The following is a 26107-nucleotide window of genomic DNA, read 5'->3' as shown; positions in this document are numbered from 1 at the left end:
GACTGGCTCTTCAGTTCTGGCCCCCTCGTTCACTGGGTATGTACGTTTATATTCAGAAAAAATAACAAGGCCAGTAATAGTTACTAAAAACAAACAAGCCGAAAAAGAAAGAACTTGGATTCAGAAGGCTTGTAGCTAATCCTGTGGCCTCAGAAAAGTCCCTTGACCTCTTAAGTTTTATTTTCCTTTCCTGAAGTAGGGATTATATGTAATATAGGCCTTGCAAATGTACTATAAGGTCTCGGTGGGATAATCTGTATAAAATTCCCAGAGCAATACCTGGCACACTGTGGTGATAAGTGACAGCCCTGTTTGTCCCCTTAGTATATGCTGCTTCTCCAAAGGACTGATTGAGCTGGTGTTCAGGAGAGCTCTCCCTGCACCCTGACCTTCACCCTGAGGTCATTTAAGTGTGCACCCAGCTGTGGTCATTTCCTCACGTCCAGCCCTGTGGTAGCTCGACTGCTCAAGGCCAGTGGAGTTGAAGTTTCCTACCCGTTATTCCCTGGAAGCTTTCCGGATCTGCATTTTCCCTAGAACTGGAAGGAAGATCCAGAGAACTCTCTGGCCTCTTCTGTTCCAGTGCCACCAGCTCCCCAGCTGCCACGTGAGCCCCCCCACGAAGTGGGTGGATGCAGATGTGCTGACCAGGACCTGGTCGGATTCGGGTAGTAACTTCACTGCCCTGGAAATCTGCTGCCTGCCCTCTCCCCCTGACCCATCTCGGTGCTGCTCCTGCCTTCCAGCTGGAGAAGGGGTTTGGATGAAGGCTGGCCAGGCAGACCTGTCCCCTGAGTGAGAGCAGACGGCTGAAGAACCTGGTGACAGAGGTGGGTTCATCCACAGTGTAGACTCTAGTGAGTCTAACTAACTGCCAACAGCTAGCTCATGGGAAGGACTGATCTCCCCCCCCCCGACCCCAATTTAAAATTTGCCAGGGAATTAAAGCCTGAGTCCAACTATAGTTCTGGAAAACTGGACCAAAGAAAGGGCCTGTGGCTGAGGTGTGGGGTGGCGAACCTCCCTTTCTTTGCGACGTTCCATATGCAGGCAGATTAAGGCCATCTCTGTGAGCTGCTGGTCGTTACTGGCTGCGGAGCCAGCTCTAAGGATAATCAGGCTGGTCTCGTGGTCTGAAACCACCATCGGATCCCTTATGACCAAGGACAGAAAATCCCCAAGGCCAGCTTCACCCCGTTGTCAGGGCACTTGATCTGCAATTTGCAAGCCCTACTTCCACGTGACTCTGATGAGGGACAAGGTGTGACATGGAGGTGACAAGGACAAGGCCCGGGCAGTGCTTTGGGTATTTTTCCAATTTTGATTTTTCTCTGTTTTGATTTTTCCTGGCTTTGAGGATTTCCTTTATTTCAGGAGGCAAAAAAGAGTCTGGAATTGGAATCTTTTCTTTTGAAATCAGACTTTGGCTAGGCAAGCAACACTTTCTCGCAGGATGGAGAGAAGAGGCACTGGGAGGACAGGAAGGGTGACCAGGTGGTCAGTGAGGCTCAAGGACGAAGAAGGATCAAAATGCCAGGGCTGGACCCCAGAAGTTACAGCTGTGTGGAAAAGACAGCAGATTGTTAAAAAACTCTGAACAGGGGGACATTTGACGTAACACCTGCCAACTGTACAAGCCCTGGGTGAGGTGATGCCGTCCCAGAGCTGCCCAGCAGGTTGCTGGGAAGGATCGGTGGAGCTGAGCATCTCAGGCACGGGCTTGCGGCCCCTGTCCTTGGGACGGTACCTCAGTACCAGTGCCACCATTTTACAGATGAGCTTATCCTGGAGGGAATGATTTGCCCAAAGTCACACAGCAAGTTAATGAACGACCTTGAGATGTCTAGTGACGAATTAGAAGTAGGAACCAAGTCCCCATCCGCTCTCTCGAGCACTTTTCCCTCCTAAATCATAAAATCCGTGTGGAACAGGAAAGGTTGGTGAGCAGGGCTTCTTTTGCACATGGAGGGCTGGAGGACCTGAGAAAAGGCTTTTGGCTGTGATCTGCATTCTTTGAGAAAGGGAGGGAAGAATCCCTGCTTTCTGACACCTGGGGAGTCTAGATGGCCCCAGAATTTCTGTGCGACTCCATGGATGATGTCCGCGTTCCTGTCAGTCTCGAAGGCAAAGCTGTTTAATCTTGTGACTTTGTTTTCTTTCCAGAAGGTCTTTAAAAAAAAAAAAGATAAACAACCAGATTAGGAATATAAAAAGCAAGACCTCCAATATCTGCAAGTAGAAAAACAGAAGAAATGCTAAGCAAATGCAGGAAAGTCTCCACCGTCTGGGAGAAAGATAACTAAGGTTTTATTTTGTGAGCTCTTCCGCATTCAAATCAAAATCACGGTGCCATTTTAAATTTGAGTCATTGGAATCTGTCTTTGAGTTCCTACTGTACCCCAGAATTGTGTTGAGTTTTGCAGAAAGGGGTCAAAGAAATTATCAAATGACGTGATAATGGCTGTTACTGCAGAAAAGGCTACAGAAATAAAGACTATAGATAGTAGAGAAGGCTGCAGGTCTGGGCTGCCCAAGATTTAGAAAACGGGGCAGGAAGGAGGGTGTATTTGTCCATTCTGTTGCTATAACAAAATATAAGGCTGGATACTTTATAAAGAGAAAAGGTTTATCTTGCTCACAGTTTTGGTGGCTGAAAGACCAAGACTGGTCAACTTCATCTGCTTGGCCTCTGGTGAGAGCCCTCTGACTGTGTCAGGTTAGCAGTGCTTGCAAGAGGAAGTGATCACAGGGTGAGAAGGAAGAGGGATTCAGGTCCCAGGCTTGCTCTATCGAGAGTGAACTCACAGCCAGGAATGGTGGCATATGCCTATAATCCCAGGGACACAAGAGGCCAAGGCAGGAAGACAGCAAGTTCAAAGTCAGCTTCAGCAACTTAGCAAGACCCTGTCTCAAAATAAAATAAATCAATAAATAAATGAAAGAGGGCTGGGGATGTAGCTTGGTGGTAGAGCACCCCTGGGTTAAATCCCCAGGGTAAAAAAATAAAATAAAATTCCAGGAGCACAGTGTTCATCCCTACCAGTGACCTGATTGCCTCACTGGCTCTTCCTCTTAAAGATTCTGCACCTTCCAAAACCACCACACCGGGGACCGAGACATGAGACCAGGCACCGCAGGGACAAGAGGAGGAAAGGGGCAGAGCTGCTCAGTCCGCTGGGGATGCTGGGCTTTCTCCTCACTTGTCCTCATGCTTCTCCCACAACCCGGAGGCGTCAGGGGCCAGCGATCCCAGAACACCTTGCTCAGAACAGTCTCGGGCCTGTGGCAGCAAAGCCCGTTTCCTTGGGGTAAACGGGGAAGTTGCTTCCTTTAGTCTGTCCCAGCTTGTCTGTGCAGAATTGATTTGGCACAGTGAACCAGAGTGGCTGTCTCCAGCCTTCCTCGGGCGAAGACGGCACACAGGGCTGATGCCCGGGCAGTGTCTGATGTCACCGGACTGTGAACTTGGGAACGCGTGCCCCCAGGACTCACCGGCGTGGGAGCCCTTTCCTGAGTTACCACAAGTCACATCTTAATGAAAACTAGGAAGCGTTAAAAACAGAAACTAAGTAGGAATACCCAAGTGGGTTGTTGGAAAGAAAAGAAAAGGGGAATAAAAGATCCCTAAAATTGCCTAACGGTTTTGAAAGGCGAAATCTATTTTTTTTTTTTTTTTAACTTCGAAACATTTTAACATACTTCAAGTCGGCCTGTCTGGTTCATTTCAGTTCCTTCACTGCCAAACCTGGGGGCCGATGCTTCAGCTTCTCTGCCTTCTCCTTGACTGTGACGACCAGGGTAGAAAGGTGTCGCTGCATCGAACTTGAAACTTCACATTAGCCTGGTTTGTCTTGATCTTGACAGATGTGGCATCCTTTCGAAAGGCCAGATCTTCCAGATCGAACGTCTCACTCCTTTTTCTAGTTTGAAAACCAGTGAAATGGAAACATTTTATCTAGGATTGTAAAAACAAAATTTGCTTATAAAACCGGAACATGTGAGTGTCTCATTTTCTGCTTCTCTGAGGACTGGCTAACGAGGAAGAAGCAATCCAGAAAATGCTTAAAGCACACAATGAGGACGGTGTCCCAACTGCAGGCAGGCTTTGCCTCTGTTTCAGAGCCTCAGTTAATAAAGCATAGTGCAGTTGCAGATGACGAGTACTTCCTCCCACTCCTGCCTGTTCCCACGAACTTTGAACTTGAACAAGGGTTTGTATCATGCTCTGCTGATCTCACGGTCGCTTCCCGCTGCCCCCGTGCAGTTTATGGGATCTTGCCTCCATGCTGACTGTTCAGAAGTGCCCTGCGTGTTTTCAGCCCAGGAAGGTGTACCCCGGGAGCGTTGCAAAAGAACCCCGGGTCGCGCCACATAGCCACAGCAGCATCCGAGTGTGCATTTGGTCGTTGTTGGCATGGCAAATCTGCTGTTTCCTTGTAACCTCTGAAGTACATGGTTACACATCCCTACCACGAGTTTCACCTGTGAATGAGAAAGCAGCAGTTTCATAGTGTACACGGAGTGAGTGGGATCACACAGGTCCTTACATAATGGATTTCAAAGTGATCCACAGACAGTTTTCCTTATCCCTCTATACAAGAGTGACCTGCCCTGTGTATTCAATATCATATTGCCCTCTTTTCTTATTTCTTTGTTCTTTGTTATTGTTTTTCTGTTTTTCTTTCTGACACTTTTCATCGTCTGAAGTTGTCCTGTGAGTGTATGGATATAACATAATGTCACATAACATTTTATGTGTACTTATTGCTGCCTTTCCAGCTCTAGAATGTTAGATTCCTGAGGGCAGAAACTTTGTTTCCAGGACATAGCACATGCTTGTGGTTGACTGATTTTTTAAAAAATATAATGAAACCAGATGCCATGTTGCACACCTGGAATTCTAGAGACATGGGAGGCTGAGGCAGGAGGATCTCAAGTTTGAGACCAGCCTCAGTAACTTAGCAAGACCCTGTCTCAAAAATAAGAAATATAAAGGACTAGGGATATGATGAGTTGGTTATAAGTTAACTTAGATCTGTTACAGTAAGTTATTAGAAAAGCCCTAAGTGAGTTAAATATCTAAATGACCTAACAATTTTCCTGAAAAATAGAGATTTGAAAGTAATGTTTAAAATTTTATTTTCAAATATCCCTTACCTTGTCATGACATTTATTTCTTCATTCATGATTCTCACCTTCAGGACATTTTATCAAAAGCCTTCTCAGTACCAGCTACTAGGGACAAAACAGCCTGGCTCCTCATCCAGTGGGAGCTTACCGTCCATGGGGAGAGTGGGACAAGCCAGGCTGTGGGGTGCTAGGTGCTGGGATGGTAGTCAATTCTGGAAACAGCGGGAGGTACAGCTCACCCTGAGATGGGGCTTCCGGGAAGAACTTCTGAGTGGCAACTGAAGTCAAAACTGGCCGGTTGGCAGCAGGTGCCCAGCGTGGGTGAGAAGGGGCTGGGCAGGGTCAGGGGAGCAGCAGAGGGTCTGAGCCATTGGGAGACACAGATAGAGCTCTGCGTGGAAGGAGCAGGAGTTCTTCACAGAGTCGGTGGGAAATGCCAGTGGGAATGTAGGGGAGAGTCAGGACGCAAGGGGACTTACCCTGGGCTCTGTGGTGTCTGGTGGAAGTCCCTGGAGGGTTTTAAGCAGGACAGACACGACTGGAATTTTTGGGTGTGTGGGTTTTGATGTACTTGGAATTTAGGACCAGCCATCCATCCCGCAATTGCTTACCCATCTTTCTTTTTTCTCCTAGTACAGAGGATTGAGCCAGGGATCTCTGCCACTGAGCTACATCCCCAGCTCTTTTTTTTATTTTTTGAGACCAGTTCCCACTGAGTTGCTGAGGCTGGCCTCAAACTTGCAATGCTCCTGCCTCAGCCTCCCAAGTGCTAGAATTACAAGCATGCACCACCACGTCCCACAGCACCAGGCCATTTTGCAAGTTGCAAAGAGGGATGAATAGAAGTAGCTCAGGGCTCAGTCATTCCTATGGATGTTTAAAAAAATTCCTCAAAGTGCATGTAACACAATGAACTGGCCGGGTAATACCCCCCAGAGGATCCGTCGGAGATGCTCGCTCTCCATCACACCGTTTCTTTTTTGAATATCTTTTCTCCCCCTCTCTTTCCCATCTTAGAACAACAAGGTCACACTCTTCCGCCAGCTGCAGCAGATGACCTACAGCCTGATTGAGTGGCGCTCCCAGATCCTGTCTGGGACCCTCCCCAAGGACGAACTGGCAGAGCTCAAGAAGAAGGTCACAGCCAAAATCGACCATGGGAACAGGTAAATCGAGGGTGGGACCCTGGAAAATCACCCACACCGTCATGCTGATGATTCTGTTCCCAGAGGACGTCTTTTAAATCTTTTTTTAAAAATTTTAATTGACACAATCATTGTACACAGGTGTGGGGTACAGTGTGGTATTTCAACACAGGCATATAGTGTGCGAAGGTTTGATCAGGGTAATTGGCGCATCTACCACTTTTTTTTTTTTTTGGTACTGGGGATTGAACCTGGGGGCACTTAACTGCTGAGTCACATCCCCAGCCCTTTTTATTCTTTATTTTGAGACAGGGTCTTCCTAAGTTGTTTAGGGCCTTGCTAAGTTGCTGAGGCTGGCTTTGAACTTGTGATGTTCCTGCCTCCGTCTCCAGAGCCGCTGGGACTGCAGCGTGTGCCACCACGCCCGGCCATATCCACCACCTTAAACATTTATCATTTCTTTGTTTGGGGAACATTCAGAGTTCTCTACCGGCTATTTGAAATATACGGTTCATTGCTGCCAGCCAGTTACCCTGCTGTGCTATGAAGCCCGCAATGTCATTCCTCCCAAATGCACCCTGTACTTCTCCCCACCCTGCTCCCGGCTTCCCCAGCCTGGCCACAAACTTTTTTGATCTACTAGTGGCCAAAGAATACTGCTTTCTGCTCCCTCGGTGCCTTGGAAAACAGTTAATCTCACTGAACGTTTTTCACGGTGCCCTCTGTGGTCCGGACACTGTGCTGCCTCTGTCTTCCTGGAACTGACACCTAATAGAAATCCTGGAGCTGGGGACGAAGCTGCTTCACCACCCCAGACGCTGAAAGTGACTGAGCCCCGGGAGCTGGCGCTCAGAGGCCGAGACGGTATCTACTTTTACTCCAGCAACGGCTGCTCAGTCCACAGCAGGCTCATTCCGTTTCTTCCCATCTTCCCCCGACTGGGACCATGGTTCGCAGCGTATGGAAACCAGAATCTCCAGAGCGATGAGAGGTGTTTCCAGCCTGGCGATCATGTCTGCCGTCACCCCTGAAGTGCCCATCACTTCATTGATCTTCCGATTGGTTCAGGGGGATGCGTAGGTCCCAGCTCCCGCTGCCTTGTAGAAAAGGAGTTCAGTCAGTTGATCCAAGTGTGTGGCGGCCTGGGATTCACACCTCCCAGCCAGCCCCTTCTGAAAGGTGGCTGTGGTTCTTCAGTTAGTTTTTATTGGGGTTCGTTTGGCATCACATTCCATTTTCCAAGTTGCTTCAACTTGAAAATATGTGATTTTTTTTTCTAATACCTTTAATCCATTTCTCCATCTTCAGGACTCTTGAATATCCTTCATAGACCTGCTGAAATACAGCTCATTACCCTGCCCATTTAAGTGTCAACGGCATGCTGAAATAGCTGGAGTCAACCAGTATTTAGGGTTCACCTCCTTTGTACCCATCACATACTTAACCCCTTATGAAGTAGTGATTATTATTCCCATTTTATGGGTAAAGAAGCAGACCATGAACCAGGTGTGGTGGTACATGCCTGTTATCCCAGTGACATGGGAGGCTAAGGCAGGAGGATCACAAGTTTGAGGCCAGCCTTGGCAATTTAGTGAGACCCTTTCTCAAAATAAAAAAATAAAAAGGGCTGAGGACATGGCTGAGTGGAACACCCCTGGAATCCCCAGTACCCCCCCCCCAAAAAAAGGAGGAAAGAAAGAAAAGAAAAGAAACAGACCACATGAGCACATAGGGTAAATGCTTCTTTCAAAGTCACATAGATGGTAGATGGGAAAGTTTCAATTTGAACCCAAGCCTTATGACTCCCTGTCTGATGATCCTGCTGATACTTGGGTTAGGTGGTTGCTCTGTCAATCATTTACTATCATGAGGAATATTTAGAAAGCCAGCTAAGCTGGGATAAGGTATCTTATATTAATCAGCTTATTTGCTGCTGTGACTAAAGGACCCGACCAGAACAACTATAGAGGAGGAAGAGTTTATTTGGGGGTTCACGGTTTCAGAGGTCTCAGTTCATAGATAGCAGTCTCCACTCCTTGGGGCTCAAGGTGAGGCTGAACATCATGGCAGAACAGTGTGGCAGAGGGAAGCAGTTCATATGGCGATCAGGAAGCACAGAGAGACTCCACTCTCCAGATACAAAATATGTATACCCCAAAGCCACACCCCCATGCTCACCTCCTCCAGCCACGCCCCATCGCTTCAGTTTACCACTCAGTTAATCCCATCGGGGGATTAATTCACCAATTGGGTTAAGTCTCTTGCAATCCAGTCATTTTTCTTCTGAACCTTCTTGTATCGTCTTACACGTGAACTTTTGGGGGACCCCTCACATCCAAACCAAATGACCTCTTCCCATGCACCCGTGCTGGCCTCTGTCTCTCAGGGTCCCGCCACAATGCCTTGGCCTGGGGGTCCCCTCAATCTCTGGCTCAGGAGGTTAATGTCCCGCAGGTGGTAGAACATGCCTGCTTTCCCATCCCAGCCCTTGAAGGCAGCTCGGGAACTGAAGCTTGTCTGACAGTTGCCCTGGGATCCAGTCTGAGCAGCCAGCAAGGCCGTCCTTCATGAGTCTGGGTGGCCCACATGTCTGGCTGTGGTGGGGAGGAACCTGCCAGATCAAATCAGTTGATGGAGGTGCTATGAAACAGTGAGGGGGATTTAGGCGTGTTTGCTTTCTTCCCAAAGACTTGGCGCATTCAGTGTTATCCTGAGTGTTCTTGATGTTTGGACATCCCCACTCCCGAATTTCTGGTGCCTGGAATGCACACTGGGCATTCAAATAGCAGTATCCTGTTTCTGCCAGCCTCCAACTTCTTGGAAGAAGCAACATTTTCTTCTACTTTTGTGTGCCCATTGGGTACCAAAGCTTGGCAGGGGTGATTGTGTGGCCCTGATGTTCCCGTGCAGCAGCCAGAGCAGCAACTTGATGCAGCCAGTTTTTCCCAGGCCAGCTGCTGCAATAAGAGCTAACATTTATTGGGTACTGTGTGAGATACTGCATTAGGCACTTCACAGGCATTATCTCACTAACTCCTCACAAGAACTTGGAAGGGTTGGAAACATTTATAGATGAAGCAACAACCAGGATTTGCTGGATGAAGGGGTCACCATGGTAGCGACTATCAAAGCTATGCTTCGGATCCCAGTCTAAATGAGTCCAGGGCCAGTGTTCTTGGGAAGGTTAGGAGACAACCAGGACTTTCTTTATTGACCTCCTGTGAAACTATCTTGAATTCAGTAAGGAAACCAGGGCAAACCCTCAGATAATAGCGCCTTGGTCTTTCATAGTCGCTGTGCCAAATCACAGAAGATGAGGGCAAAGAGGCTCTGGAGAGAGGATTTTGGAAAGAACCAGTGTCAGTTTTGCTTTTCTTGTTGTGGGTGGTTGGACCAAATTGCTTTGCGTGTCCTTACGCAGATTTAGCCAACACTACCTGGGGAGTTTTCAAGTACTGTGTTACGTGGAAAGGAGGCAGGAACAGAAGGACAGCGTCTGTGGGCTCTTCCTCCCTTGACTTGTCCAGCACCCGCCTTTCAGCCGTGAGCTCTCTGGGTTCTTTTATGAGGACTCTTCCGCCAACAGTCTGCCCTGGTGGGAGAGTGACTGCCTGCCTGCTCTCTTCTCTCCAGAATGCTTGGGTTAGATCTGGTAGTGCGCGATGACAACGGAAACATCTTGGACCCAGACGAAACCAGTACCATTGCCCTCTTCAGGGCCCACGAAGTGGCCTCAAAAAGGATCGAGGAAAAGATCCAGGAAGAAAAGGTACATTTCCTCCACTGTGAAGATTTTGGCTGCTGGGATTCCGTTTTTACTTTGGTTTTGAATGAGAGAAAGGAAGTCATTGACAATAGAAGTAGAAATGTCTAGAAAATCTTCTGCCTTCTCATTTTAAAGGAGTAACAGCAGAAAGAATGAGGCCACTATATACATTGTGTTATGGAAAGATTGCAAAACTGTGTATGTACTAAGTGGAAAAAGCAAGGTGCAGAAAGTGTATGTAAAATGCTGCCATCTGTGTTTCAAAAAAGCATATACAAAAAAAGGACCTGCATCCATCCATGCCTGCAAATGCATAGGCTAGCCCTGAAATGACAGACAGGAAATTGCTCACGAAAGGATGCCTCTGGACAGGGAGGTGTGGAAGGGAAACTTTATTGTGTAACCTTCTGTTTTTGGTGCACTACATCACTATTTTTGAAGTAAAAAAATGACATTTAAAAATGAAGTGGAAGATTTTGAAATAATAATTGTACATTAAAGAAAAATTACCCAGCTGTAGAAAAAGAGATTTGAAAAAAGTCACCCATATCGTTACTGTCCCAGCCTAATCTTATTGACATTTTGGTATATTTTCCAGTGTTTCTGTTTTAGTGAGTACAGATTTGTGTCGTCAATTTTCTTTAGTTTATAGCTTTCATTTCTTTACCGCAGTCATGATGACATTTAATTATGTTTCTGAATCCAAAGGCAAGCACACCCCAGGGTGAAGCCTTTGCAGTGAAATTTTTTATTTCCAATGAGAGTGATTCCCATAAACAGGGTTAAGAGATCAGGTTTTTTTCTGTTTTTGAGCTTTGTCCAGCAGTCATGATTAAAACATAGGAACTCCCTGAAGCTACTAAAACCATGAATCATCACCTGTAGGCAGCATTTATTGAATCACTTGGGTTCAGTGCCCTGATGAGGACAATTCGATCATCCAGTAATGTTTGTTTATACCTTGCTCGTCTGTGGTTGAGTCATTGGTCCACTTACATCCACTTTCTTCTCAGCAGGTGCTTCTCCTGGGTGGTGATTCTGTTAGATCTTTATTTGTGGCATGATTTCTTTGCTAGCATTTCCCATTAGCTGAAACCCAGGTATTTCTGTCTCTTCTCTAGTCCATTCTGCAGAACCTGGACTTGCGGGGCCAGGCCATCTTCAGTACTGTCCACACTTACGGCCTCTATGTGAACTTCAAGAACTTCGTCTGCAACATCGGGGAGGACGCAGAGTTGTTCATGGCCCTCTATGACCCAGACCAGTCCACTTTCATCAGGTAGCAAAGACCCAGGTCACCTGCTATTCACATTGCAAGATGCCCAGTTTCAAAAGGGTAGACAGAACAAAAAAAAGGAAAAGGATTTCTAGGCAGTAGAAAGTCAAGTTCTTCGGGCTCAGAAGCTTTTTGCTCTTGCTCCTTAAGTAGTACAGCCACACTTGGTGCCCTTCCTGAGATGTGGAGGCCACCTGAAGCCAGTCAGGACACAGGTGAGAACAAGAGTTCAGAAGACCACAGCAGAGGAGCAAGAGAGGGATGAACAGGTGGGCACAGAGGGTTTTTAGGACCCTGAACCCGCCTGTGTGGTCCAGTAGGGGGTGGACACACGCCATTGTACTTTTGTCCAAACTCATAGAATGCACAAGACCAAGAGTGAACTCTGATGGCCACTGTGGTCTGTGGGTGGTAATGATGTGCTGATGCAGGTTCGTCAGTTACAGCGGATCTCTCTGCTGGGGGACGTGGAAGTGGGGAAGCCCTGGGTGTCTAGGGGCAGGAGATCTGTGGCAACTCTGGACTCAGGCTCAACTTCCATGCAGGCTTTGGGGAATGACCACGGGTCTTGTCAAGCCCTCTGCCAGGCACCTAAGGAAACACAGGCTTATTTTTAAGAAGGCAATTCACTATGACATTTGCTGGTAAATGGATAGAGTTGGAGAATATCATGCTAAGAAATAAGCCAAACTCAAAAAACCTCAGGCTGAATGTTTTCTCTGATACGCGGCTGCTAATTCACAATGGGGGTGGGGCTGGGGAAGAACAGAGTTACTTTATATCAGGTAGAAGGGAGTGAAGGGAGGGGAGGAGTGTGGGGTATGAATGACAGTAGAGTGAAGCAGACGTTATTACCTCATGTACATGTGTGACTGCGTGACCGATGTGATCCTGCTGTACATACAATCAGAAAAATGAGAGAATACACTCCGTTTATATACGATCTATCAAAATGTATAAATGCATTCTACTATCATGTACAAATAATCAGAACAAATTTTAAAATTTTAAAAAAGAAGGTTCAAAGTAGAGACTGATGAATTGTTTATTTAAAAAAAAAATTTTGGCTTGTGGTGATATAGATTACCAAGGATGCATTTGGAATGGCTGTTATAAAACTAAATTTGTGATTCAGCAAAGCTGAAAGTTCTGTGCAAAGAATTGGAGATAGAAAGTAGAATCCTGTAAATAAATCCTGCCATGCCTGTGCTGTGGTGAGCAGTGTTTGTCACTGTCCGCGTGAGTGTTCCTTGTGGGGTGCAGCGGGAACCCTTCAAAGCCAGGACACCCACCCCCTGCCTGGCCACTGTCACTCCGGCCTGTTGAACTGTACTGAGTGTCTCTGCCCTTCCTTTTAACCTGAAAACTGGCCCTAGCAGCAGCCTCCATTCCCCAGGTGGCTTCTCATGAAGAATAATTTTCTGTTTCTCCCTCTCTCTTTTTTTCTCGGCCAGTGAGAACTATTTAATTCGCTGGGGCAGTAGTGGGATGCCCAAGGAAATTGAGAAGCTCAATAACCTTCAAGCAGTGTTTACTGTAAGTTCGCCTTCCATTTCGTCATTTTCTTTGTCATTGTGGTATTAGTGGATACACATGTGGATATGGAGAAAACACAAAAGATAAAAAGAAGACTCCTCCTAATCCTCCTAGCAGAAGGAACCCACTCTTCTGTTCAGCAGCTGTTTACTGAGCACTTAATAGATGTCAGGCACTGATTTAGACACTTGAAATACATTCCTGAACAAATTTGGTGGTGGCGGGGGGGTCCCTGTGAACAAATCAGGGAAAGAAAATCCTTGTTCTCAAGCAGCTTTGTCCTGGGGGAATACAGATAATAAGCAATCAGTGCGTAAATGAGTAAATTTTATAGACTGTTATGAGTCCTGGGTGCTTCTAGGAGGTTGGGGACATCGCACTGGGGATGGCTGTGTTTTAAGTAGGCTGGTAAAGGGCCGGGTGTGGCTCAGTGGGAGATCAGGTGCTCAGCATGCTCCGCGCCTCCAGTTTGGTCTCCAGCACCCAAAAATAAATCAGTAAGCTGGTCAGGGCAGGCCACCAAGAGGAGATTCTTGAGGGGAACCCGAAGTGGCCGGGCCTGAGAGCTGTGCAGATAACGGTGGTGGGGTGGGAGCTTCAGACCCGTCTCTCAGTGTCGCAGCCCTGCAGATGGCGGGATTGCGGAATCGAGACCTTTTTGGTGTGCATATAATTGAAAGGTCATTTCCTTCCCCTCTTCCCCCCAAAGGGCTGCCTGATGTAGCTCAAGAGCAAAGAAACACACTGGGCTACTTTGGGGGCGTGGTGGCTCTCTTCCTCTTACATTAGAAACTTTCTGGTTTCTCTTGCTCCTTTATGACGTGATGTTTCAAGTATGCTGTGCAACCGTCACAGGCTGTGATAAACCTTGGTGCCAGCTCCCCTGGGGCCCAAAGGAGAGAGACTCCCTCCAGTCCTGCCCCACAAACCCGTGCTTTGTGTCCTTTACCTCTCACGGCTCCTAGGGCGAGAGAGTCCCAGTTACGAAGCACCAAAGGAAGTGACAGGAAGGATCTGTGGTCCCTGTTCAGGCTTATTGGTATTCCTTCTGTTGAGTCTTCTCCGAAGGGTGCAGGGGCTGATGACCACCACACTGACCCATCTGTATCTTCACCCCGCAGCAAATGCAGGCAGGGAACTTCCTGGAATTTTCCCCAGACCTCCCAAGTATTTCCTTGGTTCAGAGATATGTGGGAGTTTCTTCCTAAAGTCAAAGGCATTTATCAGTCTAGGTGTACATTTTTTTAAAGTTTGAAAAAAGGGATGATTGAGTCTTCCGTGCTGTTTTACAAGAGCTGCTCTTGCTCTCTTTCTCCTGTCCCTGGACAATCCTGTGGTTGGGATCATCTGGTGTGTACATTTCATGTCCTGACATTTCAATGAAAGACAATGTGGTGACCTTCTCCTTGTCATTAGTTTACGAAAACTTCTCTTATGAATGATGCATCCTTAAGGATCTACGTAAGTGCCACAGTTTACGTGAGTGGTCACCTGGAGTCGACTTCTCTGTTGGCAGAACTTGCAAATCCTGGAGTAGGAATTCAGGACGATGTAATTGGTGCAGGCTCCTGTCTTAGTGACCGGAGATAACTGGATTGCAGGGGATGGATTTAGAAAAGTAGTTCTTGGTTCAGTTAAGAGAACTTGGGCTGCTGTTTCATAGAAAGACTTGGAGGTGTAGTTAAATGATTTCTGCTGTTGAGTGAATGAGGTCTGTGGGTGCATACCTGGGTTTCCTCCCTGCCCTGGAGACCCTCAGCCACACGGAGCGGGGCCTCCCCCACAGACCTCCCCTGTTCAGCAGCCTGTCCTAGGCCCTTCCCTTTCATCAACAGGTGCTCCATTACACAAGGCAGGCGGGGCCTGTGCTGAACTTGCCTCCCAGGATGGTTTTGAAGACAGAATGAAATGTCACAGACTTGTGTGAATACCCAATAAATGTCAATGTCACATGAGTTTTTATTTCATTTGACACTAAAATGTATCCAGTACTGAGATAAACCCCAGAAAGATGTACATCACAGCAGTGAGCATTCCTAATTTCTAAATACCCTGCTTGACTCACTAAACTAGGGATTTTAGATTGACTATGATCTCTTTTAGAAATTTTCTTTCCGTCTGTCTTTCATTCATTCATTTAATTGTTTTTGTGGTACCAGGCATTGAGTCCAGGGCCTCATGTATGCTAGGCACGTGCTCTACCACTGAGTTACATCCTCAGCCCCTTTTTCTTTTTGAGACAGGGCCTCGCTGAGTTGCTGAGGTTGGCTTGTCCTCCTGTCTCAGCCTCCTGAGTTGCTGGGTTGCAGGTGTACAGCACTGCACCTGGCTCTGTTTTAGAAATGGGAAGTAGGAACTGAAGAAGAAAAAAGGTGTCATTTTATAAGTACAAAATCATTTCCTCTGATGCCATAATTATTCTCAGATGATCATGAGGAAGGGAGGAATCATTCTGGGTATTTCAGCCTTGAGAAATATGCTCTGCACAGTCTCCCTTGTCACGTGGAAAGAGAATTCTCTCGAAGGTGACGGTGACCAGCCTGACGCGCTCCGTGTCCTTTGTCTGCTACCAGGATCTCAGCAGCACAGACCTGATCCGGCCTCGCATCAGCCTCGTGTGCCAGATTGTCCGGGTGGGCCACATGGAGCTGAAGGAGGGCAAGAAGCACACATGCGGACTCCGGAGACCTTTTGGAGTGGCAGGTACAAGGAGGGCCCAGAGGCCACTGTGAAATGGTACAGCTGCTGTTGGCAACCGTATGGCAGCTCCTCCGAAAATTAAAGTTGGAGCTGGCATATGACACAGCAGCCCCGCCCCAGGGCACATGCCCCAGGGAATGGAAGGCAGGGCCTGGGAGCACTTCAGTAGCCTGGAGTTCCCGGGTGGGGCAGGGATGGACCGATGAGGGAAAGAGGTGGATGCTCACGAGGGAATCTCGTTCAGCCTCGTCGGGAAGGAGATCCGACCCGTCCCGCAACAGGCATGAACCTCCAGAACAGTGTGCTAGGTGACATGAGCCCGATGCACCAGGGAAATCCACTGTGTGACTCCGACGAGAGGTGCCCAGAGGAGTCGGATTTGTGGGGACCGTAGAAAGGAGGGCGGGGGAGTGGGGAGCTGCTGAACGGCTACCGGTTCAGTTTTGGAAGATGAAAAGTTCTGCATGGCGCGCGGTGACATTACTGCCACCGCAGTGTATGCATAGAAATGGTTAAGATGGTAAATTTTATGTTACAGTTATTTCACCACAATTTTAAAAATTGAGAAAGATGGAGGACAGGCAGAAGACAGGCAGGCAGGACAGAAAACCAGTCCAGATGGGGAGGATGGATGATGTCACAGTCAGGGTCACCACACAGCCTTTGGCACTTGGGACACCAGGTCTCTGTTCTTGGATTTGGGTCCTCGCCTGGCCTGGTCCTGAGTTTGTCCCTCTGTCCCAGCACACCGTCTCATACAGTGGAATCAGACCTGACTGTCGGAATCCTTCCTGCCCATGCCTACGGGTGGGTTTCCTTTTTTTTCTTTTTGATGATGCTGGGACATGAACCCAGGGCCGCTCGATAGACCAGCACACTACCACTGAGCTGTACCCCACCCTAGTAAAATTTTTTTGTGCAATTTTTACAGGGCTTCATTAAGAGCTGTCAGCAGGTCAAATGTGACCCCAGCTTCCTACACCGGCCGAGCAGCCGTTCCCCAAGCCTGCCTTGCTGAGTTTCTCTACAGATGCTTTTCTCCCTGCTCCTTAGTCTTCACAGGAGCCTTATCTCAAGTCCTAGTACTTCCTTTTATCTCCAAGCAGCTTATCTGGGGAGTGGATTGTTAACATGGGGTTTGTGGCCACACTGATTTATTAGCCAAGGCATCATCTCTTGCCAGGGCCCCTGTCTGTCATCAGCAGCTTCAGATCACCCCACTTACTGATACTTCTTAATATCTGAGGCAGCCGGGCATAGTAGTTACATGACTTGGCTCTGCCGTCACTGTTGGGGGTCACAGCTTGACTTTACCTCTACAAAATGACTTACTCAAGGGAAAATTACTGACTTTTCTGGGTCTTGGTTTCCTCATTTCTTTCTTTTTTATTTACTTTTTTAATTTTTATTTTGAGATAGGGTCTTATTAAGTTATGTAGGACCTCACTAAGTTGCTGAGGCTGGACTCAAACTTACAATCCTCCTGCTTCAGTCTCCCAAGTGACTGGGATTACAGGTATATGCCACTGTACCTGGCTAGTTTCCTCATTTCTCAAAGTGGGGCTAACATCTGTAGAAGTGAGATAACCTAGCAGCAGGCCCAGCCAGAACAGTGCTAAGTGCTTTTCTTGTGGGGAAGGAACAGATCACTGTTGGGTCTGTTGTGATGTTCCTGTCAGGTTTCTGTAGAAACCAGATGAGACTATGTCAAAGAGACAGATGACGTCTTCAACTCTTGAGTTTCTCTCCAGGTCTTTAATTTTTCCAACAGCCCTGACAAAAATATATATTCTCTGTGACTTTGAATGCAGGCTTGCTAAAAAGTAATGTCTCAAGAATTTAGCAACTCCATCTTGTAGAGATTTTAAAAGGGATGGTCTGTAAGGGTTGATCTGAGAAAATCCAAACATCTTCCTGAGCAGTCTCATGACTTGCTTCTCTGCTGGGCTGGGCACACCAGGAATTTATCACTGGCAAAGAAGTAAAAGGAACGTCCCGCTTGGTATTTTTCTTCTTCCGGTGTTCTGTGTTTGCCGATACTGTCCTTTTCCATTGCGACTTAGCGAGGCATGGAACAATTAGTTTCTCTAATTAAGTTTATCTCTTTCCTAGTGATGGATATTACTGATATCATACATGGGAAAGTGGACGATGAGGAGAAGCAGCATTTCATTCCCTTTCAGCAGTAAGTACTTTGGCATTTATCCTGGGCGACTTTAAGACCTGAATTAGCCATTCAAATGCTGTGTGAATGCAGAACCACGTGACAGGTATCCTTTTGTCAGTCAGGGAGGGAGGCTGCCTCAGCTGGAAGACTGTCAGCTAGGGGATCCACAGAAGACCTCGCTCAGTTCTTTATGTTGGACTCTAGTCTTAAGAGGGCAAATGGAACTTTTGTCAATTGCCTACAGATAACCCAAGGAATGTAAAATCAAGAGTTAAGTGTGTGTCTATACCGGAAGCCAGAGAATGGTGTCCTTTAAGTTTCAGAAATGCTAATGCAGTTCTGTACCCTGTTGTGCGGAGCAGGGGAGTCATACTGGAGAGAGGGAGCTTCTCAAACTGTTTCTTGCATACGAATCCCTGCGACTGGTTACAAGGCAAAATTTGATCCAGTAGGTCTGAGGTCTGCTGCATCTGATGAGCTTCCAGGCGATGCTCACAGAACTGGTCCAGGGACCACACTTTGAGTAGCAAGGGTTTAGGAGTAAAGAGAGTGAATGACTGAGTAGCCCATAGGTTAGAGTTACTGTACGCAGGGAAGCCAGCCTGGGAGCTCAGGAAAGGATTCCCCCTTACTAAAGCCCCCACTCTGGACCCAAGGACCTGGCAGGTTGCTGGGGAGCTGTTAGTGAGCAAATCTGAGTCCTGCAGCTGAGAAGTGTGTGTGTGAGCATTGTGACTGGTCTGCCACTCAGGCCACACACACACACACACACACACACACACACACACACACGTAGAACAGTGTGGACTCCGGGAACCCAAGAAGTTTCTGGAAATGACCTCTCCTGGGGCCAACTAGACCCTCCCTTAGCCAGTGTGTCTGTTGTCCTGGGTAACTTGCAGCTGCCCTACAAGTTGATGAAACAAACAGAATTCCACAAAGCAGCCCAAGGACATTTGTGTTAATAACTCATTTTTTACAAATGATATCACAAATGAGGGGAGAAAGATAAATTATGTGAAAGAAACATTATTTTGGAGAAAATCAGCTAACCATTTAAGAAACATTAAGTTAGAGCCCAGGCCCGCACCGTATTTCAATATAAATAATTACAGATAATTAAACGTATCATTGTAAGTGCTAACTCTTTAAATACTTTAGGAAAAACAGAAGTTTTATGTGACAGTGATGGAGAAAGATTGTTTTAAGTCAGACACCAAAGATTCCAAAAAAAAAAGAAGTGATGGATTTATCCACCCTCCAAATTTAAACAACTTGTACATACAAAAAGAAAACTTAAGAACATCTGTACAATATGTATTAGAATGAGTATCCATATTATATAAAGAATTAATAGAGATTTTAAGGACGTATAAAGGAAACAGACACATATAGAGAAATTCACTGAGGATCCATGAAGTGCAAAGGAAAATGAGGTTTAGTGTTGGGCTTGGCCATGTTTTAAGAATACTCAGTGTTGCTAAGAACCCAGTGTTTGGGTGGGCACAAGGAGACCGTCCTACTCATCGCCATGTGACCTGGGTCCCCCCCCTTTTTAATGTAAAGTGTTTAAAGCCTTAAAATTTAGATATTGCAAAGAATATCCCCATAATTAACAATGGTTATTTACCTTCCTCTAACTAGTTATGATTTCACTCTCTTTTTGTTTGCTTCCTAGTTTTTCCACAGTAAATATGTATTAAATATGATTTTACTTAAAGTATGAAGATCCTAATCTTTCAATTTCAAGTCCCACACTTTGGGGCTGTTCTAAGTGTTTTGATGCAAATTGCTTACGCTGAGCAGTACTTTCCTCTTTCATCCAGAGGCTGCTGTTAATTATTTTCAAAATATCCACTTACCTGGTGTCCTGCAGGTACTTCCTGACCTTCCGTGGGTAAGCTGAGGTGCATAGTTTCTGGACTTTAGTGCTGATATTAGGCAGAACTTCCGCATCCACCAGTGCTCTTCCTAAAACACAGGCATAGTCACGCATTGCCGAAGGGCAGGGGCGCGTTCTGTGGTCCTCGTTGTCAGGCAGTCTCATCATTGAGCCAGCATCCTAGGTGACCCCAGCGTCACCAGCTGATATATTCCCAGGGGCCGCTATCAAATATGCAGTCTGTCATGAACCAGAACATTACAATGTGGTGCATGTCACTCAAATATAAATATACTTACGCAGTTTGTATAAATACATTTAAATGAGTATATTAAATAAATATATCAAGTTTAATACAGTGCTATGTATTACTGCATTAATTTTTTGAATATAGTTTAATATAGTAAGCAAATGAAATGGATTGAATGAATATAAATGTATAAAATGTTACAGGAACATTGCACATCTGAATACATCTTTTCTGTTCATGAATGCTGCCCCTGTGGTACATACATATATAATCTTACACAAACGTTGTATGATATTTACTATTATCATAAATATGAAGCTGCAGGTTAGGAGCAGCGATCGTGGGTATGAACATGCCTGAATGTTTGTGTTCCTGCTTTGGTCACGTGCCTCCCTGCTGGGTGTCTGAGTCCCGGTCAGTCATGTAGCAGCCCTGAGCCCTAAGCTTACCTCCCTTGGGAATAATGCCTGCTCTGAGTCCCCCAAAGAACCAGCGCTAATTTGATTATGGCTCGGCTGTCAGGCCAACAGTCTCTGTCACGTTGCAGTCGCAACCTCTGACATTTAACACCTAAGATTTATGACAAGCGCTTTCGTAACCTGCACTGGTGTTTGATACCTGGAAAGTTCTAGTTCCCCAAGAGAGAGTCATTTGAAGAAAACAACTCCGATTGTTGCAGTCCCAGTTTCCAGTCACATTACGTTTGCTTTATGACCAGGTCAGGGATCTCTGCAAGGAGAGCTGACCTGGTAGACAGAGGAGACCAGAGGCCATTGAACTGTTCCAGGCTAATAAGCAGTCACTGAGCGCCTCCCGAGACTGGGGCTGTTTGGTCCTTTGACCTCCCTCTAGGAGCCTCAGCCCCATGAGTTCTTGCAAGTGGGGCTGGTTTGTAGGGTCCCTCCCATCGCAGTCCTCCTGTGGGACTCAGAGGACACCGCCAGATGCCCACACACACCCACTCCTGTACATGGGTTGGGCAGGCGGGGCCTCAGGAGGCCCAGGAACCAAGCCTGTCTCCACCCAGGAGGGGGCTGAGCACACACTGTCAGGTAGACCCAGAACGGAAGCCAGGTCTCCTGCCCCTCCGTGACCCTTCAATTCCATCCCAGCTGCCACCTCGGAAACACCCCTGAGCATTACCTCTGGCCTTCATTGTTAGGTGTGACTGTCAGTTTCGGTTTTCTGGGGGTTTGTTTGTTTTTCTTCTTTGTTTCAAGTCATTTCCAAGATGAATTTAATGTTTAAGATAGACACCCGCAGGAAAAATAAGGGAAAGATTGTGTCAAGGACAGAAATACGAGTTTATCTTATTATTTATTTTATTTTATTTTAGCATGAGGAATAGAACCCAGGCCTCCAGCATGTTTGGCAAATGCTGTACCATGGAGCTACATCCCTAGCCCGATCTTAATTATCTTAACTGGCTTTATTTTCTGTTCTAGGGTTGGGTAACACTTCGTTCCAAAAAACAGCTGAGCAGAGGAGTTGATTATTTAGACAGAAAAGGACTGGAAAAGCAGAAACAAAAAACAAATAGAGGATTGGTCATTTCCAAGTTACCTTCCTTATAAGGCAGGGATGGCAAGACAGAACAGTAGAAAAATAATTGACTGGTTACCATGGTTGATTTAGTTCCTTTAAAGTACCTTAGAACCTTTATGGTGAAAAAGATGAAGACAGAGAGTGCTTCGCTATCATGCTGAGTGAAACTGGCCTATTTGGGAAATTTAGCTGTTATCTGTCTCCCTGTCTGTCTGTCTGTCTCTCCCTCCCCCTCCTGATTTCTGGAAGGGCTGACTGGAAGGGCAGAGGTGCAGCTGAGTTTCAACTTGGTGAACTTTTTCAGCTTGGAACCTTACCATGAGTGACACCATTTTGATTTCGAGCCCGATCTGGAGTCCAGTACAGCAGCTTATTCCAGAACAGTGGCTTCCTGTAATGTGTATTTAAAATAGAGCCCTCCGGTTAGGGTCAGTGTTTTATATATCCGAGTTATTTCCATGAGACCCACCAGGATGTGAACTTGTACTACAGAGACTGTCTGTTCTTCCCTTCCTCCTCACCTCTCCTTCTCACTCTCCCAGAATTGCAATGGAGACCTATATTCGGCAGAGGCAGCTCATCATGTCACCCTTGATGCCATCGCATGTGACTGGGGAGAATGAGCCACTCACTTCGGTCCTGAATAAAGTGATAGCAGCAAAGGAAGTGAATCACAAAGGACAAGGTACACCAGCATGTACAGGGCCGCGCGGGGACTTTGGCCAGGGTGGGAGAGGCATTCAGAGCTGGGCCTTGGACTCCTTCCCCTTCACTATCTCTGATACCAAGCAGCCTCTGCTGGGGACCACCCACCTCGGGCATTCAGTGCTGAGGGCAAGTGTGAATGAGATCACAGCTGAATTTGGAAATCCTGTGAAACACATTTTCATCCCACGAGTCTTTCCTTCTCTGCATTGTGACTCTTGAGTGCCCAAAGAAACAGAGAATCAGAAATAATTATGTTCCACCCCTGAATGAGTTTATTCCACTCCACATTCCAAAATTAGGAGAAAGGAGAAATACACCTGAATAGGTATTAATGTAATATAATGATTTATAATATAATAATTTTATACATAACCATAAGCTAGTAGAAATACCTCACAAAGCTTCCTTAGTTACTTTTAGTACCTCCATGTCTTATTCTGTTGACAGAATTGTATTAACGTTGAGATGTTCCACTTACAGAAACTCATTTGAAATTTCAGATATGAAGGAAAAATACTTGAATTTTTAGAGTTCAGATTCCAGGATGGTGACCTTCTTTGGATAGTAGTGAAGATCAAGCCACTTTTTTTTTTTCGTCACCCTATAACTGTTGTCTGAATTAGAAGCAATCAGAAAATACATTATTTTCAGTATGCTTGGTTTCTCATGAATTCGTAGTTTTCCTGAGTGGGAAAGAGAGGCAAAATATAAACAAAGAATCTGAAAACAAACAGGTAAATGAATTTGGTATTTTGGAGCTCTTAACCTAAGAATATGATTTTTGTCAGAGTGGTTAATTCTTACAGTAAATAGATTGTGGTGTATATATGATTTCCTTTTTCTTTAAAAACAAAACTAATCCAGGCGAGGTAGCGCATGCCTAAAATCCCAGTGGCTCAGGAGGCTGAGGCAGGAGGCTCATGTGTTCAAAGCCAGTTTTAGCAACTTAGCGAGGCCCTAAGCAACTCAGTGAGATCCTATCTCTAAATAAACTACAAAATAGGGCTGGGGATATGGCTCAATGGTTAAGGGCCCCTGGGTTCAATCCCTAGTACCCCCCCAAAAAAGAGTACCATTTCCTTTCTTGCTGATGATAACAGAGCAAGCACTTTTCGAGCATTTTCATGTTCTGCACAACTGTGTTTGCAGCTGCATAATATTCCACTGCTTAAATTTGTCAGAAAACAGTTACAGCATATTTAGAGATCTTCATTGACTTCATTTTCTCTCCTGGAGTTATGCAACACTTCATCCATTAAGTAGAATAAATGTTCCAATGGACTGAACAGGAGAGGTTGAGTCCATAGGAAGCACAAAAGCAAAAAACAAAGAGCAATTGGGTCATTTTGAAGTTACTTCCTTCTAAAGTGGAGGTAGGAAAATAACTGATTTGCTAACCTCAGGTCACTTCAGGTTACTCTGTGTAAGGATTAAAACACAGATAACTTCATTATCATGCCGATCGAAACTGACCTGTTGGGGAAATTCGATGTTATCTCCACTCCTGATTTCCCAGATGGTCAGATAATACATGAGTTTCATTTTGAGGATGTGGACTTTAATACGGATGATGCCATTTTGATTTTTAGCACCGTGTGCTGGGACCCTGTGCAGGAGCTCAGTCCAAAAGGATGGCCTCCTGTCATTTTGATCTAACAAATTTAAGGAAATGGAACCCCCTAGATACACACCTAAGTGCTTTCTAATTTACCGTGGTGAATTTATATTCTTCTGCTATGGCAGTCTTTATGCTGAAACTTTTTACATGTTGAAGTCTGCCTCCATGGAAAATTCCCAAAAGAAGGATTTCTGGGTCCAATGGTGGAAACAAACTTAACCGGAGACATAGTGTGGCCAGATCGCCTGCCGTGGGTTCTACCAGGGGTCCTGCTTTCCTGGCTGGAGGGGGCCACTTACCTGCACTGTCAACCCATAGTTAAAGATCTGAACCTGTTTGAAAGTTTAAAAGTAGACTCCCAGAGTCCTGTGGCTTGTTTATTCATTTATTTGCTTTTGAGAGGGGGTCTTTCTGAGTTGCCCGCCTCTGCCCCCCCGTGTGGCTGGAATCACAGCCTGGTCCTTGCACTCAGCTCCTTTGCACTTCAGTTGGTGCTGGAGGGCGAATCTCTAGCTTTCGTACATATTTATGAGTTTCCTGAAGTTTCCTATCTCAGATTTTATTAGATCCTTATATAAGGAAGATAATAAGCTTTGTCTTATTTAAGACATATTTTTACAACTTTTAGTTTGCTAAATATTTATAAACTTCTTAGGCTTCTCTCTGTTCATTTCCTGTTTACTTTCAAGGACATTTTTTTAATGCATGGGGGAACCCAAAGATGCTTAACCACTGAGCCACATCCCCAGCCCTTTTTATTTTTTATTTTAAGACAGGGTCTCACTAAGTTGCTGAGGCTGGCTTTGAACTTGGAATCCTCCTGCCTTGGCCTCCCGAGTTGCTAGGATTTACAGGTGTGCACCACCATGCCCAGCACTTGTGAGGATCTTTACTTTCTTATAATGACTATAAATTCAGAATAGCTTACAAATATCTCACCATTCTATAGTATGGCTTTTTAAAAGTTTTATGCTTATCAAAGCTTTTAGTTTGTATATGGAAAATTCTTTTGCTTTTGTAATGTGTATCTCTGCTTTAAAAGTTCACTCTCAGAGATATCATTAACTGCACATTTGCTCTTTTTCTTTAAAGTTCTTATCTCTTTTCCTGTTTACTTCTTTGTCATCTAAGAAATTTATTTTGTAGTTAATATAATAGGCAAGAAATTAAATTGATTCTGCTACAAACAGCAAGAAAGTTATCTCAGCACATTTATGGAATTATTGTTTTTTTTCCCCTTGATTTGGAGTGACCTTTTGCCATGCATTAAATTGCTTGGCCTATACCCAAAGGATTTAAAATCAGCATACTACAGAGATGCAGCCATATCAATGTTCATAGCTGCTCAATTCACAATAGCCAGATTGTGGAACCAACCTAGATGCCCTTCAATTGATGAATGGATAAAGAAACCGTGGTATATATATATACAATGGAATATTACTCAGCCATAAAGAATAATAGAATTATGGCATTTGCAGGCAAATGGATGAAATTGGAGAATATTATGCTAAGTGAGATAAGCCAATCTCAAAAAAACCAAAGGACGAATGATCTCGCTGATAAGTGGATGATGACACACAATGGGGGATGGGAGGGGGCAAGAATGGAGGAAGGAGGGACTGTATAGTGGGAAAAGAGGAATGGGAGGGGGGGGGGGGGGAGAAAAAATAACAGAATGAATCAAACACTATTACCCTAAGTAAATGTATGATTATACAAATGGTATGCCTCTACTTCATGTACAGAGAAACAAGATGTATCCCATTTGTTTACAATAAAAATAAATTTTAAAAAATTACCATTTACTATAGAATTTAATCTGTTTCCAGCAAGCCATGTCTTTTGTACCCCTGGCTTTCGGCAGTATTATAGCTTTACAACATATTTTGGTATCTGCTTGGACGGTCTTTATTCCTTTTTCCTACTCAAGTAAGGATCTGTTCCTATCTCCATCAAATTCTCAAAGAAATTCTACTGTGATTTTGCTGGGAGTGTCATTCAAATTGTAAATTAACTGGGGGAGAATTTGCATCTTTACAATAAGGTCTCTGGTTATTATCATACAACTTGAGTTTTTCTCAACATTTCTCTTTGTGTGTGTTGTATAGATCATACAGAAAAGTGAAAGTTTATCTTTTCTTTCCTTAAAGGACTTTGGGTGTCCTTGAAGCTATTGCCAGGTGACCTTACGCAAGTTCAGAAGAATTTTTCACACTTGGTCGACAGATCAACAGCGATAGCCAGAAAAATGGGCTTTCCTGAAATAATCCTTCCCGGTAAGCACTTTGCGTGACCCATCCGGGTTCTCTTCCATGCGAGGATTTGCTCTAACAGGACAGTGGAGGCAATTTGTGTCCACAAGACCCAGTTACTTGCACGCA

At 45.5% G+C, this 26107-nt stretch overlaps 1 protein-coding gene across 1 annotated transcript in view; it reads left to right on the top strand.

Annotated features, from left to right (window-relative positions):
• Dock5 (dedicator of cytokinesis 5) overlaps window positions 1-26107 on the top strand; it is a 192991-nt gene that overhangs the window by 85913 nt on the left and 80971 nt on the right. The window contains exons 6-13 of the mRNA XM_047548434.1: window positions 6148-6296; window positions 9909-10044; window positions 11163-11320; window positions 12772-12853; window positions 15427-15556; window positions 17666-17738; window positions 21940-22082; window positions 25877-26002. Of these exons, the coding sequence (XP_047404390.1) occupies window positions 6148-6296; window positions 9909-10044; window positions 11163-11320; window positions 12772-12853; window positions 15427-15556; window positions 17666-17738; window positions 21940-22082; window positions 25877-26002 (997 nt within the window). The remainder of the gene's footprint in view (window positions 1-6147; window positions 6297-9908; window positions 10045-11162; window positions 11321-12771; window positions 12854-15426; window positions 15557-17665; window positions 17739-21939; window positions 22083-25876; window positions 26003-26107) is intronic.

This window comes from Sciurus carolinensis, chromosome 4 (assembly GCF_902686445.1).
Source record: "Sciurus carolinensis chromosome 4, mSciCar1.2, whole genome shotgun sequence".
In the NCBI taxonomy this organism is placed as follows: Eukaryota; Metazoa; Chordata; class Mammalia; order Rodentia; family Sciuridae; genus Sciurus; species Sciurus carolinensis.
Note: the sequence above shows the minus strand (reverse complement) of the source record. Positions and strands in the feature narration are given on the sequence as shown.